At 39.9% G+C, this 16,506-nt stretch overlaps 4 protein-coding genes across 6 annotated transcripts; 3 read left to right on the forward strand and 1 right to left on the reverse strand.

The window, feature by feature from the left end:
• Nucleotides 1-103: 103 nt before the first annotated feature.
• Nucleotides 104-1,522, forward strand: LOC139109325 (uncharacterized). The gene is made up of 2 exons (XM_070668298.1): nucleotides 104-1,144; nucleotides 1,218-1,522. The coding sequence occupies exons 1-2, from the start codon at nucleotides 838-840 to the stop codon at nucleotides 1,520-1,522; spliced, it is 612 nt and encodes a 203-aa protein (XP_070524399.1). The 5' UTR covers nucleotides 104-837.
• A 43-nt stretch (nucleotides 1,523-1,565) lies between these two features.
• On the reverse strand, nucleotides 1,566-2,883 carry Mrps7 (mitochondrial ribosomal protein S7). The gene is made up of 5 exons (XM_070668297.1): nucleotides 2,661-2,883; nucleotides 2,358-2,543; nucleotides 2,043-2,277; nucleotides 1,792-1,929; nucleotides 1,566-1,693 (listed from the first exon to the last, which is right to left on the reverse strand). Exons 1-5 carry the CDS (start codon nucleotides 2,723-2,725, stop codon nucleotides 1,613-1,615), a joined length of 705 nt encoding a protein of 234 aa, XP_070524398.1. The 5' UTR covers nucleotides 2,726-2,883; the 3' UTR covers nucleotides 1,566-1,612.
• Nucleotides 2,884-3,616: 733 nt separating this feature from the next.
• Nucleotides 3,617-7,331, forward strand: LOC139109320 (dual specificity mitogen-activated protein kinase kinase 4). 2 transcript variants are annotated; one of them, XM_070668292.1, is made up of 9 exons: nucleotides 3,617-4,088; nucleotides 4,255-4,338; nucleotides 4,416-4,530; nucleotides 4,605-4,700; nucleotides 4,766-4,943; nucleotides 5,052-5,171; nucleotides 5,249-5,548; nucleotides 5,662-5,888; nucleotides 5,972-7,331. In XM_070668292.1, the coding sequence occupies exons 1-9, from the start codon at nucleotides 4,046-4,048 to the stop codon at nucleotides 6,135-6,137; spliced, it is 1,329 nt and encodes a 442-aa protein (XP_070524393.1). In that variant the 5' UTR covers nucleotides 3,617-4,045; the 3' UTR covers nucleotides 6,138-7,331. The 2 variants fall into 2 exon arrangements, with proteins under 2 accessions (XP_070524393.1, XP_070524394.1); XM_070668293.1 differs by having other exon boundaries at nucleotides 4,255-4,326.
• A 95-nt stretch (nucleotides 7,332-7,426) lies between these two features.
• LOC139109321 (forkhead box protein J1-A) lies at nucleotides 7,427-16,335 on the forward strand. 2 transcript variants are annotated; one of them, XM_070668294.1, is made up of 4 exons: nucleotides 7,427-8,274; nucleotides 11,451-11,848; nucleotides 12,291-12,469; nucleotides 12,623-16,335. In XM_070668294.1, the coding sequence occupies exons 2-4, from the start codon at nucleotides 11,584-11,586 to the stop codon at nucleotides 13,085-13,087; spliced, it is 909 nt and encodes a 302-aa protein (XP_070524395.1). In that variant the 5' UTR covers nucleotides 7,427-8,274; nucleotides 11,451-11,583; the 3' UTR covers nucleotides 13,088-16,335. The 2 variants fall into 2 exon arrangements, with proteins under 2 accessions (XP_070524395.1, XP_070524396.1); XM_070668295.1 differs by having other exon boundaries at nucleotides 11,536-11,848.
• The last annotated feature ends 171 nt before the right edge of the window (nucleotides 16,336-16,506 follow it).

Consider the following 16,506-nt stretch of genomic DNA (forward strand, 5'->3'; position numbering starts at 1 on the left):
GAAATTCGTGCTGTCTTACGTACAAATAAATTTATAAATTAGTAATGTATCATTGAGCGTTTAATATCATTTTTAATCAATACTTAAGGTTATATTTAACAAAAAAATGAGCACACGATTACGCGTATTGCAAAATTATACCTGAACGATACGGCTGTAGTGCGGCGCGGACAAGCACCAGTAAATTTATCGGTAGGGTCGTAAAATGAACGTGACCATTTACCAAGTACCGAAATAAACGTTGGTGGCGATAGCTTACGGTTTTCCACGAAAAAAGCCGGGATGTGGCTAATGGCAGCCTCTGGCTCTTCGCGATCACTGTCTAAATTTTCCTCCAATTGTTGGCGACACTGTTTCTTGCAACTGCACTTTCCGCATTTTCTTGCACTTGGTTTATCGTCTTTCTCCTATAAAACATCTTGGCGTATTTATAATAAATACTTATTTATTGCAAATGCAATAAATATAACACAGTAATAATAAAAATATATATATTTCACAATTGCTCTCACGCAGAGACGCTTGATCTTTCCTTTCTAATCTAGTTTTATACATAACCTCTTTATCAGCGATTATTATTATTAAAATAGAGAAAGTATCCCTCGAGCTAAGGAAGTGATTTAAATCAATCGTGATAAATGATTTTATCAAGAGAACTCAGAGAATGATTTAGAAGACAGCAATTGTATCCGTATAATAAATTAGATATAATAAAATATTCCATAATTTAATGGAAAACTAAAGACAATTTTAGTCGGGACTAAAACAATTACTTAGAAGGGATTATTGTTATAGTAATTTTGTTCGCGTGTAATTTGTTACGATATAATATTCCCAATGTATCCGCGACTCTTGTTGAATCTTTATGAACGATCTATATATCGTGCTTCAAGAACTGTTGGATTAAATATTACGAGAACGGCTTATACCACAGTTAAACGAGAGGAAAAGACAGAAATCGTATCTGAAAAGTTTCCCGATTACAAAGTGCTTTATATATTTCCATTCGTCAAGAAAATTTCAAGTGTTAACATTTTAAAACGGAAATTTACTATATTGAATGGAATAGGCATACCTGTGAGCATTGGACTTAGCTTGACTGGTATCTTGACCGTTGACACTACTATCACGTTAATAACAACTGGTAACGTTTTTGTTAAACTCTAGGATTCTGTTGAACAAATATAATTCATGTAAATTTTTTTTTTTTTCGACAGGACTAACAATAACCCTGTGGCAACATACCCTTGGACTATTGTGCAACAACCTTGTAGGATATATATATTGGAAATCAGATGATGGAAAAGTAATATTATCCTACATAGATTATTGGGGAAATAGGGTAGATTTAAAAACGTCTACCAACGAAATTAACTTCATATCAGACAATCCAACAAGTTTCACTGATCCACTGTATAAAAAAATAATACTCCCCTCACAAAAACTCAGTTTAAAAATAAATTTGAAGCATGGACAGATAGTTGACATTGAAAACTTTAGATGCATTATAGGAGGAGTTTAACCATTTTGTTAAATTTGTGTAAAATGTTTATATAAAGCATCGGTATGTTTCGAAATTATTTTATTTTTATATATAATACCTATTCCATCCCTACATCCACCTGAAGTGTGCATAAGCTCGATTAGCTTGGCATTTTTTGTGTAACTCTTGCTTTAATTTAACTGCTCTACCCTGAAACAATAGATATTGTAATGTACATATGTATCATGTAAATAATGCCCTTGTTACAATAAGCAGTTATATATTTTGTTTGTGCAATGTTAACAAACCTGATTCTCAGAAGCAGCTATAAATTCTTTGGCTAATACATCATAAAATCTAGTATCACTATCTTTCATGTTAGCAGCCTCAATCAACCATAACATGGACCTGTGCTGTGCCATAGCAGGTGTGATTGGGACAGGAACCTAAATTATTTTTTATTAAAATTCATATACATATTATTTTAAAAAACCAATAAAGAAATTACATCTTTACCTTGTTTGTAACTAAATAAATGCCATATTTTATAATATATTACCTGATATGTGATTCCTCCTTTCTTGCAACCTCTTAACTGTAAAATTGGTGTACAATTATCAACAGCTTTGTGAAAAATTACAAATGGATCCAATTCAATGCTGTCTTTTTCTTCACTTGTTTTTGCTTTGTGATAACGCTCTAATTGCTTTCTTTTGACATTCTCAAAGGCCTTTGTTACCAATGTTACTGCCAATTTCTTATTTCCATTTTTCATAACAGTATTAATGAATTTCCTAAAACATAATTAAATAATTAAATAAATTACAAGACGGCATGTAAATCTGCATTAAAAAGTATCAAAATAATTCCTTACAACACTCTTTTGTCATAAAATTCGGAACATGTGTCTGAAGCCGATGCTGGTTTTATTTTCTCATGTAGTATTTTCTTCACTTCGTCGCTTTGAAACAAATCTTCTTGATCTTCTTTCCTGTATACCGGTTGAACGTAGTTAGTTGGAAAAACGCTGTATTTTCTTGTGAGGCTCGCTAAGCAGCATCTGAAATCGTTCAGCGAACGCATGAAAATTGTGCACGACAGCAATCGCAAAGTATTGAAAAACATTTGTTGGAAAAAAAGCAAAAAGGTTATTGAAAGAAGGGGCTTATTGAGGTACCTTACTAATCCGTAATTATCCAACAAATTCGTGGCCGAAGCGACAAGCAAACGCAAATTAGCCATTTTTTTTTAATCGCAATATTTACAAATGCGGCGTTTATGAGCTCGCCATTGTGCAACGCAGGCCACGCAAGATCTCTACGTCTTTCGGCAGCACTGGCGCGCACGTCAAATTGACGTATGCATAGAAACTGGTCGTTAACCTTCTGTGTACTACGCGATACCCAGAGAGAAGTTAGAGTGTGCGAACCACAAAATATCAGGTAGTGGGAGTATAACATATCCAATATTTTTTTGTAGGTTGCAAGAGAATGCAGTGAACAGAAGTCCGATAAATATTCAGAGGAAAACAATGTTGAAGAAGGTGAGAAAGAAAAAACGTTACTTTGTTTCACACATACGAAATGATTAAATTGCAATTATAAAAATAATTGAAAGAATTAATACATATAGGTACAACAAAATGTTTTATATGAGGTTAAAAAATTTCTTAATGTTTGTATTATCATTGTTAATGAATACGCATATATATTTAGGTATAAATATGCAATTATTACTTAATTGGTATAAAGTATAAAATGAGTAATGATGTGTCACTGTGATCTACATCAAATGTGGATATTTCTCTGATTACTTTGAGCAACCAGTGAAAAGTAAAATATATAATATAATATTTTAATTACATAATAATAATTATTTATAACTGTAGGTTCATAATTCTAACTTCTAAAGAAATTCATTACTTACAAAATCTAATTTATATAAACCAGTGAATATTGAAAGCACTTTAGTAACATATTTATCATTTTTTAAAAACTTTTTCAATACATTAGACTGAGCTGAAGACTGTTGTACCTAAAAACCAAATAATTTTCGAAATTAATATATTTTTCAAATTTTAATTAACAATACAATGTAATCGTGGTAACTGCAGCCTAGCGCCGCGTAGCGGATAGGATCCACTTTTTAGACACGCTCTGTAACGGGAAGGTATAGGCAGTGTCATAGGGCTGGTTCGCGCACTCTATATCAAACTTGTCTCTGGCGATACCGTGCACCGCGGTGTATCGTGCTGAGCCCGCTGCGAAGCGGCCGAATGCTCGTAACGAGTTTTGCAGTGGGATCTCGCGCGAGGACCGACAACAGATTCGGCGGTTACGTTATCGGGAAATTCGGGACGTCGGCGCGGAGTAGACGACGAGGTTTCTGCTGCCGCTTCCGGATCGCGCGAGACCGCACAAATGGTGCGACTGCCGCGTAACGCATATGCCAGACTGCTGAGATCGTGCGAGAAGGTCTCCTAAGGGGAGCGCCTTTGGCGGCTTGTCGCGCGGCTCCGAAACGCCGCAGCTAGCGCGGGTGACTTTTGCCGGAGCTCCCGGAATGGCGGAGAATCAGGGCAACTCGTCCAGCCAGACCGGTCAAGGTACGTTGGGCACACGTTAGCGCGCACGCGATTCCCGTTCGCAAATAATCATGGAAAACCTAACCTGATCGGCTACGGTGTGGCGTTAATACTCCCCCGTACAATTCGCGCGATACGTTACTCCCGGCTCTCTTCGTTTGCATGTAATCGGATCTTTACTCCGCAGGTTCTGGCAGATCTTTTAACTTTCCGCGAATGGACTTTCGAACAAACAATGACGTTCAGAATGAGATGTCTGGTATGTCTGGAGGTTGTACAGTCTTTGAAGAGGAAAAAAAGGTTTCTGACATGTTGGGATAATTACCTCGTTATCCTGTTCTGTTCCAGAGAGGCGGAGACAGCTGAAACTTAGTTTCCAAACGCAGAGCAATAATTTGTCGTTTGCCAATTCGACGAATTCCTCGCTGTCGAATTCGACGGGAGCTACGGCGTGTCCACCAATGTGAGTTTTCTTAGCACACAATGATAATTTACGCGCGTATGTTAACGTGACTGAACGTCTTCGTTTCACGACAGATCCTCTCGCCCAAGTCTGCCTTTACCTTTACCTAAGCTGCCAGTCAGACCTCGCAATATGTTACAGCAGCAAGAGTTTCTTCCTGATAAAGCAAGGTATGGTATTAGAAACAGAGAAAATAATTTTTATTTGAGATAAATTACAACGGTGCTTATTGTAGAGATAAACTACGAATGTGCCAGTCTATGCAGACTACTGGTAAATTGCAGTTATCTACGGACGTAGTGTATGATTTTACAAGCGAGGATCTGCAGGATCTCGGGGAGATAGGAAGAGGAGGATTTGGAACTGTAAATAAAATGATTCATAGGATAAGCAATACCGTTATGGCTGTGAAGGTAGGCAGTTCGATTTTTATGTTCGCAAATTTTGTGTAATTTGGTTTAAATAATTAGTAGAGCTTGTAAAAGTTATTTAAATTTATATTTTAATCAATTGCATCGCAGAGAATTCGCTCTACTGTGGACGAAAGAGAACAAAAGCAACTGTTAATGGATTTAGAAGTTGTGATGAAATCGAACGAGTGCCCGTGTATTGTGCAATTTTATGGGGCTTTGTTTAAAGAGGTATATATATTACTCGATAAAATCGCTGGTAACGATAATCAAAACAAGTTAAAATAAATTTCTCATTTTGTGTATAGGGGGATTGTTGGATTTGCATGGAACTTATGGATACATCGTTAGATAAGTTTTACAAGTTCATATATGAGAGATTAAACGAGAGGATACCGGAATGTATTCTAGGCAAAATCACAGTAGCCACTGTAAAAGCGCTGAATTACCTCAAGGAGAAGCTAAGAATAATTCATAGAGATGTGAAACCTAGTAATATTTTATTGGATCGTCGAGGTAATATAAAATTATGCGACTTCGGTATATCCGGCCAGCTTGTGGACTCGATCGCGAGGACTCGAGATGCTGGTTGTAGACCATACATGGCTGTAAGTTTTATAACTAGTTAAATAATTAAAATATTATAGCTTTATATTAAATTGTCAATGTGGTAGTTTATGTTAAATTATCAGTTTGATTTATAAATATCATTATTATTTAGCCGGAAAGGATAGATCCGCAACGCGCGCGTGGTTACGACGTGCGGAGCGACGTCTGGTCATTAGGTATTACGCTGATGGAGGTTGCTACTGGGTACTTTCCGTATCCAAAATGGAACTCCGTCTTTGAACAACTTTATCAAGTAGTGCAGGGTGATCCGCCGCGACTTTCTCCCAATGAGAATGGCAATCACTTCACCATGGACTTTGTGAACTTTGTGAATACATGGTAAAATAATTTTTTATTTTTTTAATCTCCGTCGAGACTCGCGATCTTTTCGGAATTTAATTTGTTTCGTTTCGTTTGTTAAGCTTAATTAAGGAAGAAACGCAGCGACCGAAGTACAATAAACTGCTAGAACATCCGTTCATCAGGCAAGCCGAGGAAGCGACGATTGACGTCGCGGCGTACATCAGCGGTGTTCTGGACAATATGGCTAATAACGGTGTGACACCGTTCACTACTAATCAACCGTAAGAGGACGAAGAGACAACGGGACATGTTATAGTACCTCGGTTTTTGCAGTCCTTTTCAAGATTCACCTTCTGAGTACAGAGTATGAACGGTATTATCGCACTCCCACTTATCTAGCGTAGATAGCGAAACTGACGATATTGTTTTTGTCGACGTGCGTCATCGTCTTAGAATTTGTATCTTTGTGGTCAGGAAACCACCATATACAGGATAGAACGAGATGTGCGTCGGCGAACTGGTATTCGTTAAATATCAAGTGGAGATCGCGTATGTCCTTTCTCCTCTTCTTATTCCGTCATTCTCCTTTCTCGTCTATTTCAATTCTTCGTCACTCGTTTAATTCCTAAGTACACAACGCGCCCCGACGGCGTTTCCCTCAGTTCAAGTAATTCGCGATAGCGCGATTTATTCAAATGAATTTCCAGCGGATCATACGTATGCATGTACGTATGGACATATGTACGTGGATATATGTGTATATATATATATCTATATCTGTACCTGTACAGCGGACCGTAATTCGCGATACAAACGAAAAGGAGACGATTCCTTGTGTGAAAATAAATCGAAAAAAATGTAACAATTGTATGCGGAACACTGGTTTTGTTAAGGAAAAGAAATCAGATTTATACATTGTTAAAGTATCTGTTTATCGTAATATCTTATTTATTTTTGTTTGATTTAGTAAGATTTACTTTTAATATCAATTTTATTTAAATTTCAAGTCGCATCGCGTGGTAAGAAAGGGGTTATATACAATAAAATATGCGAAAATTTGCAATGTGACAGTAATAAAAATAGCTAGGAAAGAAATAGTTTTTAAATAGCTTGTCTTTGAGGTATATAATGTACGAATCTGATTTTTTTTTCTCGAAAAACGATGCTTTCTTAAAGGAAAGACATTTCGACATTTCTTACGATTTATTTCTGCACGAATAATCGCTCTGTTTTCTGTTGTATCGCGGATGACAGCTCATCCTGTATATACACATTATTATATCTTGCCTAAAGTCCTAATTTCCACGATCTTTTGTAAGAAGCGTTGTAGGAGTGCTCGGCGGACTAGTCGCCAAGATGGTAAATCGAGGATACATCCGCATTGGCTGTTTTTGAGGATTTTCTTAGAACAGATTTAAATACGAGTATCAAATGTTAGGAGTGCTGTAATGTAATGGTAATAAATCATCGACACTCGCAGCTTGGTATCTCTTTTTATCGTATCTCTTCTCGCTCCCGAGCTTTCCCGGCTTGATGTACGTCAAGTTTATCACTCCGCTAAACTCCTTGTGACTCCAACCATCGGGTTTTTCTTATCTTCCACGTGGCGGCTCGTTTACTGGCAGGTTCTAAAAGCTGCGGGTCCAGGTGTAGATTCGCCGTTGCGAATGCGTTAGGGGACTCTGTTGATTATCATGCTTCGCATCCCGTCAAAATTATTCTTGCAAATATTTTTTTAATGCAACGCGATGCGATTGAAAAATAACGAGAATGTCAATTTTGAGACATGTCAGATTTGCAAATCTTTTTCTGATAACGAGATTAATTTGACGGGATGCGGAAAAAGATGAATGGTCCACGTTTCTCAATTCTCGAGTCATCGCATTTAGATTTGTATCCTAGGACGGTCGATCTTGTGTTTCTCGCGAGAGCGAACTTCGCGGGACCGAGGTAATGACTGTAATCGATAACCCTGGGTGATCGTGTACGCGCACCTGCCGTACCTGTTGTAGTGATACCGTTTGCACAGGTAAGAAGATGGCGGTGGAATGGTGCTATAGTGGTTGACGGTGCCAGTGCTCCTCGGTAGCCGGTCATTAGTTCGAATAGATCCATCGTGGTGAACCCGTTAAAAAGATCGCAGATGTTCACGAGAGGTCACAAACGAAATCATTAAATCCGTCGGCACAGCATCGGGTTATTAATTAAATGATTTTATTCTTCAATTAATATCCCGCTCGTCTATTGACTCGCAGGTGACATTAGCACATTGTGTAACATTGTAAAATACCGAGAGGATCGTGCTATACCGAAACTACGTCGGCGGACAATTGTATCTTCAAAGTGATGCGAGGACCACCCGTCGTTTGACAAGCTTTCATCCCCATCAATCGGTGAAGTGCTCGCGTTTGTTCGAATTGGGGTGAGTCAATAATTTTATATTTCTTTAAGCTAAAATATAAACGTTAATCTACTGCGAAACTAGTGTGATAAAAAAATGTTGCGACAAAAAGCTTGATTTTTCAAAGTTAGATAATTTTATTGCGTCGTGCTAACGAATTCTGAAAATTGGCCACGAAAATCAGAAAAAAAAATGGTTAGCATCGTTTGCTGTATTTTTCTTTTTTTTTTTATTGCATCTTTGCCAGGAGAGGCGGTAAGGGTTTTCATGGTTCCGCGGCCATACATAGTCGAGGATAATCGCCGCGAATAGTCGACTTAGAATACTTAGATTATGCTTGCTACTGCTGCTGCTGCAAAACCTGCCCCGGAATCAATTCTCTTGAATATTTGATGCGCGAGCCGCTCCGCCTTCCCGGAACTCCGAACGCGCGTCCGCGCCGAAGTCTATATCCGTAAGCTCCTTGCCCCCGCCCTTCCCGTGGTACTGTCTGCTCTGTTAAATTACCCACTGAAATACGTCCACATCATCCCTATCGCAATGACCCGTTACGTTCTCGGAGTGACGCGGCCGGAAAGCCCTATCTTTCTCAAGGAGAGGTCACCGCGCGCCTCCCGTTCGCATCCCCCGTAACGCGCATCGTTCTCCAGATCGCCAGCGGCAAAGAAATCTTGAAGAAGCCCCCGCGAGGCCAACCGAACGCAACGAGAGCACGCGGCCGCGTTATCTTGAGCTCTATGCATCGCCTGCTATAATTTATCCACCCCTTCGCCCCCATGATTGACTTATATCCATGTCGCGTTCGTGATCGAGCGCGGCGAGGGCGTCAGCGGAAATAGATCGTCTTGCGACAACGTCCGAATCGATTCGGACGCAGATAGCACGCTGCCGGTCCCCATTACGTCTCTTTATGTCCACGGCGCATAATGTTACGTTGTTGCACGTAATACGTCGCTCTTGCGCCGGGGTAGCGAGCGTGCGACGCAAGAGCGAAACGTGGTGGTAGTGACTCACGGCCGCGCGCGCACGGGGAAAACGGCACGGCAGGTGCTCGCCGGTTGCTGATACTGGCTGTGGAGCTGGTGCTACCACCTCCAACGTAGTGGCCAGTCCCCCTGCCTAACCCGGCAGGGGGATTTACGCGTCCCCCGCGCGTCCCTTCGCGGATGTTCCCGGGAGATTATTGATCGGCCGCGCAGATATTTCCACCGGCGACCGTGTAACCGATGACGGGGAGGTCCTCGGCAATGGCGGCCATCCGAATCTATGCAGGACCCTCTTTACTCGCGGCACTCTTGGCGAAAATAAAGCTAAAAGCATCGAATCGTAAGGCAGGGTAACAGAATTTTATTTTTTTCGCTAGAGGGTAGTTGATCCCTGCAAAGTTTTTATCTTATTTTATTTTTTTTCTTTCAGTTGAAATTATCGTAAGACTTTTAGAAGATTTAATTTCGTATTTATCCCGAGAGAAATTTATTTCGTTACAAGGGTATGTTTTTCCGGAGTAGTTTTGCCGGAAGGAAGGTCAACCCTTCGTAGAGCGTCCGAAAGGGTCTACGTGTCCACCCCACGTCCGTGTTGATTCAGTAGGACTGACAAATCTCGCGCTAACGATCCCGCATGAACGCCGACCAATGATGATGAGGTCCGGGGGTGAATCTTGCGCGCCATTCTCTCGTCTCGGTCGAATAGCCGCGGCTCCTACCCTTCTCTCTTGCGCGCCGGCTTTATCGTAACTGGCGGTCGCTGCCACCCCCGATTCGATCAATGGAGGCCGCCTGTACCAAGGCAAGTGGGCGAACTGCGTCCACCCCCGCCTACAGCAGGACGAAATGCGCCTCCCTTTCGCCCTTAGATGATAGAAACGTTTCCCGTAAGTGGTACATTCAGAATATTTAATTTTTACCTTCGTAAAAAAAAAAAGTCGAAAAAAATTACATAAATATTTTAATGTAAGAAAAATACGCAGCTCGAGCCGGATCTCACGCTATTTTTTTATTTACATTAGCTGTATACTACGATCAATTATTATTGAATTGTTAAAAATTGTTAAATTTATTATATTCAATGGTTTTAATTATTTATTAGAATCTATACAAGTTTTATTATGTTTGAACGTTTTTCAAACGTTGAAACATAATTAAATAACTGAGATTGCAAAAAATTTTCTGTAGAAATGTTCTTGTCGAAAATCTCTTGAGTTTTAGGGTCGCTTAAGATTCAAAAAATTACCTTTTTGCGCTATGTCGGCTTCGATATTCGGAACAATTATGTTCTCTCCTTGAAATATTCACAAGAAAGACTCGAGGCGTTCATTACCCTAAAACGCGCGTTATGCAAATTACTTTTTTCTCTCTTTTATTTTAAATTCAATTAATATAATCGTTTTATCGACATGCGTCATCTGCGACCTAAAATATTTCGGCGTCGCCATAGACGCGCGCTCGCCATAGCTCGGCGTAGCGAGGGTGAGCTCCCCCGTTGATTTTCGCTAAGGGAGGGTCGTCAGCGAGTCTGCCCGACGCGTGTGCATGGTCCACCTGTGCGAGAGGGAACCTAGCACCTGTCGCCACACGCGCGCACCAAGGTGCCTCCGTCAGGTCGCTGATAAGCAGGTAGGCAGCCAGCCCTAGCGCGTTCCACCCCTTTGCTACCACCAGTCGAACTCGCTCGACCGTGCCGTACGCACGCCACTTTCTCAGTTAGTCGTCGTTGATCGTACGCGTACCTGGCTACGACTGTTCCGAGTAAAACAAGAGCGCGAAATATTTTCGGTCTCGCACGTGGCGACGTGATTTTTCAAAATCTCCCTTTCCTCTCTCGACCTGGACAGTTCAACCCTCCGTGATTGTGATCGATGCTGCGCCCGCTCGCGTCGGCTAGTGTCGCATTATCTAACTTCGTTTGCCTTTCGAAGAGCGTGCCTCGGATTCTCGGGGTTTGCGCGAACGTTACGCTTGCAATACCGGCGTAAGATGGCAAATAAAGAGAAAGAATGAAAAGCTTACGATTTCGTTGAACAGCCGTCGTTTCTGTGACGTCAGGAGACATTTCCACGAGCTGGTGAATCACGGAGTTCTAGGTACCGCGTTACCGGAAATCGTGCATTTGAGTTCAATGCCAAGCCACCCCTAGTATCGCTCGACGTTTGCCCGCGAGCTTGCGAGTGGCTAAGAAAGTGCGTTCGCTCGTTCAAGGGTTGTTCGAGGGTTTCTTGCGCAAGGAACAAGAGGTGCTTCTACCAAGAGGAACTAACGCGAGGAAACGTTGGTATCTGCATAGGCGCGTATCGCCCTGGCACGCTGGAACGGGTGATGAAAAACGGCAAAAATGAGGATCGATCTAGCGGAAGTTGAAGTATCGACGGAGGACAGCCTGCCCGTCACCATCACGGTCGCCGTTGCAGACGGCAGCAGCATGGACAGCACAGACGATTGCGACGGAGTCGAGGCCGAATTAACGAGCCTATCCTGGCTGCAATCGCTCGACATCACCAGTGCGTCCGGCTTACCGACGCCACCTTGCTCACCATCGCCGCCGCCGCTTGCCCGCCAGCCCCCGAAGAAGCTATCGCCCTTGGTCAAGGCTGAAATAGGTAACCAGATGTTAAGAATTTATCACAAGACGTCACAAGACGAAAGAGTCACGAGTTTATCCCTTATTATTAATATTCTTCTAAATTTTTTATCATTAAAGCATTTAGCGAAAGAATTTCTTTGGGAAAATTGTAATTTATGAAAAATAATTTTTATTTTATTTCAAGGTACGTTTAACAATTAAAAAAATATTGTTAATTTATTGCTTGTTTTAGGAATTTATTTTTATTAATGCTAAATTTGTGAAAGTATGCTAATCGTCTTTTACTTTTATTTTATTTTATTCTTTTTTTTTATTTTGTAAAAAATTGTGTGGTAAATAATGTATCGATTTTTGAATCACGAAACGAGCACGGAGATTGCTGAAAATACGGTCTGTAGTAATATTGCATATGTATGCGATTGAATAGGTAATTTTCTTTTGATTTCTAATTTTATTAGATCTCGCGGAAAATGCTGAGAAGTATCGAACAGATCCTGATGCAAAGCCACCGTTTTCCTACGCAACTATTATATGCCTCGCGATGCGCGCCAACAACAACAAGGTCTCTCTTTCGAACATTTATGCGTGGATCCGAGAAAATTTCCTGTTTTACAAGTACGCCGATCCAGCCTGGCAGGTAAGATCAATTTCACGCCTTTGTCTTTCCTGCTTCGTTTCTCAAATTGATCAACAATTTAAAATGTATTTCATTCAATTCGTACAAGCTTCTACATGCGTGGAAGAAAAAACTTTGACAAATTTATTAATATCTATCGCATGTTTGGAGCAGAATTCGATCCGGCATAATCTATCGTTGAACAAGTGCTTCGTGAAGCTACCGCGTTCGAAAGACGAACCGGGCAAAGGTGGGTTTTGGAAGCTAGATCTCGAGAGAATGGAAGAGGGCAAGCGGTCCAGGCGCCGCTCTGCGATCTCGCAACGTACACGGGGCATCAAGAGGCCGTCACCTTCCACGACGACGACGACGACGACAACGACGACTACAACGGCGGCAACGACGACGCTTAACGCCCTTCATACTGGGAGCAGCTGTACGCCGCCCTCCAGCTGCCTGTCCAACACCCTGTACGAGACTCCGCCTAGTAGCGTGTCACCCCCTATTCCGGACAGCCTGTCGGAGGTTCCGGAGTCGACGCAGGTGAGCCTGAGCGAGGACGACTTCACGAGTCTGCTGATCGCCGGTTGGGACGAAAATAATCAGTTGGAGCTTCTTGATCTGCTGGACACCCTCTAAACACCCATTCGAATGATGTTTAGAAGACACCCTTTCCGCCCCCTTCCCCACCCGCTCTTTTTCTCTCTCCCTTTCGCAAACATCTCTCAGGAATCATCGGTTCTTCGTACGGAAGCGGAAGCGCCCTTAACTCTCTGCATGCGTCTCTCGATTTCCCGTTTCACACGACGATGAATCACGCCGTGAATATCGAAGCGATTTTCCGCGAACTCCGAGATAAGAAATCTCAATTATCGATCTCGCCGACGTTCACAAAAGAATTTCATTATATTGTTGAGAAATTCACATTCAGAAGTAAAAATTTGACCTAATCGTGTACTTTATGCAGCGTTAATTTTGCAATTAAAACCGCGAGAGCGCGATTTATTTGCGACCGAAGTCGGGGCGAGGTGAGAACAAAAGTGCCGTTCAGGAGAAGAAAGACCAGAGAGAGAAAAGCGAGCGTGCATCTTCTTTCTTCTTCCGAGTTAACATGCGTGAATGATATAACGAACGACTGTAACGTCGCAATTTAAACGCGCCTAAGCAGATGGTCTTGAAGCTTCTGTTTCCTCATTGGAACCGCATTGGACTGTGACGCGAAAAGCGAGAGGCGAATATATGCATGGCACGTGCACCTTTTTTCCTCATTTATTTTTGCTTACTTTATATAGCGAGGTAAATTAGATTTCTCTAGTGTGCGACGTAAGTTTAAGCAAAAAATATGCCGAGAACTTCTTTTTTTCATTATTCTATATTTATTCTTTAACCCAATTAGTCTTTAATTTGTAAAGTTCTAAATCCTCGTAACTTAGGTGTTGTCAAAATTTCATTTATCTTTATGAACTGTTTGTTAACTAAGAGAATCCAGCACATGTGATCGATTTATATTGTCAAACGTGTTAAGATGTGCAAACAAAAAACTTTTACTCGTGTAGTATGCATGCGTAGGGTGTATGTACATACATACAACTAACACATAAAACATACGGAGAAAAGATTTACATGAGCCCTCGTGCCTGATGTCGTAGTACAATATGGCTGCAGAGAAAATAGTAGAATTATCGCCGTCAGCAATTGTCGTATAATTATTAAGTATTTAACGGACATATAATTATTGAAGCGGCTACTGATGACAAGCCACCGTAATTCGATTAAAGCGTTATTAGACTTATGTCGCGAAATATTTGCCACAATCGGCAGCGTTACACGATGAATAATGTCAGTGCTTTTTATATATTTCATAAATTTCGAAACGTAAGCAGCGTCTTTCCTCACGTTAACAAGAGAAATTCATTATTTCTATATAATAAGTATACAGTTTTTGCATCGTATAACGATTCTTGGTACTTGGACGTTTGTTCTCGCCGCATCTCCATCTGTATTCTGCTCGCACCCTAGTCATCGGCCCATTAAATTTTCCCTTTTGATTTCTTAATTGTTAATCTTCTTTTCGAATTTCATTCTTTCGCACCGATATTCCTTGCCTGGAGAATGACTGTACTCCTCGCGGCAAAATAATTCACGCATCGTGCCTTGAAATAATTAGAAAATATCCCTTGTGTATTCTTAAGCAACGCGTTATATATATACATATATATGTGTGTGTGTGTGTATATAGATATATATAAAATAAATATATATATGTATATATATATTATAATAATTACATATGTGTACAGATATACATATACGTATATACAACTAGGATGGAACATTTTAAGAGTATATCAATTTTCTTTGTTTCTCATTAAAAAAGAGAGACATAAAATAATCAATTTTATAAATTACCGACAGTATGTATAATGCGAAAAAAAAAGTATGTCAAGTATGTGACATTTCTCTCTTAAGGCTACGAAACTTCTAAGTTGAAAATTATCTAAAACGTGAAACACTTTTTTTCCAAGTAAAAAAGTAATAAAATAATTGAATGGATACATTAAGGTGATCTCGCTTGAGTATATACGTACTTATGTATATGTGTATATACATATGTCAGATCGATTAATGCGTATGATATTTTCTATCGTTGCGTCCGAATGACACATTTTCCAGTGTCTCCTGCTTCGATTTTTACTGCGCAAAAGAAGAAAATGTACAACACGCGTCTTACTAAAAGCCTGAATTGCAGTTAAATCCGATCCAATGAGTATTATAAAGAATTTATTACAACACCTTGGTTTTCTCAGGATCTAAGAATATGTTACTATAATGCGCTCGATCAAAAATTCTAGATTGCGGAGGTTAATGAATTATATTATAAAATGTTAACTTTTTAAATACTCCGTTAAATACTCCGTCCATAAATTAACACCATAAAATGTTAATAACTTTTATACATATCGAGCAGGACACACAGCGCAACTGCGGTTTCTATTTTATTGTCCCTATGTCGTCTATCTCTCTTTTTCTCTCTCTTTGGACAATTAGAAATTATTAGCGTATATTATTATTAGCAATATTGTGCATTACGGCGATGTTTCATTGTATAAAATCATAGTATAGTGAAACGTAGAAGTATGCATTGGATTCCCATACTGTCGTACGTGGAGGTGTCTCGAGAATGCCTCTGAGCGATTAGAAAAAAAGAAAGGTAACGCTAGAGTACAATTTGTTAGAGGCGATATTAATTACGCAGGTGTGTGATATAATACCTAATTTACAATTAGTTGAATTGGTGTGTCAATTTCTGCGCTCTAATTCACGCCTTTTCAGAATCCGTCCAAGTTCGTCCGTCCGAAGGAAAGTCCACGACTTCTCCTTTTCTCTGTTGCAGTCGGGTTGAATTATAACGTTAAAATTGAGAAGTCTTAATTTGTAATATTGGACGTTCAAGAAAATTAATTGATTGAAAAACTGACATGTAATAACGATTATTAATTATTTGATCTTCTTGCGTTTTAATTCGATGCTGCTGCAACGAGATAATAGCAATTCTTCAATGCGTTTGTAATAACGCGAGATTAAGGATTGATTGTCGAAATAAGTATGAAACACGACAGTAATAACGGAACCAATGCGATCGCGTACACACAAGCGTATCGATCGCGATTAATTTAGTAGAGTGGATATGTGCCTTCAAGTAAAACTAAAAGTATAGTTGTGTTTTCTTTCTCTTTGACCTAATTATTTATCTCCACGGAACATACATATATACATAATATAAAAGGGCTCAGTGCAAAGTGTGGTTGTCCCTACAATTTGTATTCATATAATTTAACATATAACTCTACGAGACGTAAGAAATAAATATCAAGGACATCATTTTATCTGAAAATGTTTTTACTTGCCTAATGTGCAATCAGCGAGCATTTGCATATAAAGAAAAATGTCTAGAAAATATTAGGTATATAATTTTTTATATCAATGTTCACAAAAACATAATATCAAAAAAAGCAAGAATTTTTATTTTATAACAACGTATGTATTGAAAAACAAAT

Source organism: Cardiocondyla obscurior, linkage group LG17 (assembly GCF_019399895.1).
Source record: "Cardiocondyla obscurior isolate alpha-2009 linkage group LG17, Cobs3.1, whole genome shotgun sequence".
NCBI classification, from domain to species: domain Eukaryota; kingdom Metazoa; phylum Arthropoda; class Insecta; order Hymenoptera; family Formicidae; genus Cardiocondyla; species Cardiocondyla obscurior.

Bases quoted from the DNA above. Each gene is read 5' to 3' on its own strand.
- Mrps7 (XM_070668297.1), bottom strand. From the start codon at position 2,725: ATGGCTAATTTGCGTTTGCTTGTCGCTTCGGCCACGAATTTGTTGGAT. The intron at 1,930-2,042 runs GTAATATATTAT...AAAATAATTTAG, and splicing joins AAGGAGGAATCACATATCAG to GTTCCTGTCCCAATCACACC. The intron at 1,694-1,791 runs GTTTGTTAACAT...CTATTGTTTCAG, and splicing joins TAGCTGCTTCTGAGAATCAG to GGTAGAGCAGTTAAATTAAA.
- LOC139109320 (XM_070668292.1), top strand. From the start codon at position 4,046: ATGGCGGAGAATCAGGGCAACTCGTCCAGCCAGACCGGTCAAG. The intron at 4,089-4,254 runs GTACGTTGGGCA...TTTACTCCGCAG, and splicing joins GTCCAGCCAGACCGGTCAAG to GTTCTGGCAGATCTTTTAAC. The intron at 4,531-4,604 runs GTGAGTTTTCTT...GTTTCACGACAG, and splicing joins GCTACGGCGTGTCCACCAAT to ATCCTCTCGCCCAAGTCTGC.
- LOC139109325 (XM_070668298.1), top strand. From the start codon at position 838: ATGTATCCGCGACTCTTGTTGAATCTTTATGAACGATCTATATATCGT. The intron at 1,145-1,217 runs GTAACGTTTTTG...TTTTTTCGACAG, and splicing joins TATCACGTTAATAACAACTG to GACTAACAATAACCCTGTGG.
- LOC139109321 (XM_070668294.1), top strand. From the start codon at position 11,584: ATGAGGATCGATCTAGCGGAAGTTGAAGTATCGACGGAGGACAGCCTG. The intron at 11,849-12,290 runs GTAACCAGATGT...TAATTTTATTAG, and splicing joins CTTGGTCAAGGCTGAAATAG to ATCTCGCGGAAAATGCTGAG. The intron at 12,470-12,622 runs GTAAGATCAATT...TGTTTGGAGCAG, and splicing joins ACGCCGATCCAGCCTGGCAG to AATTCGATCCGGCATAATCT.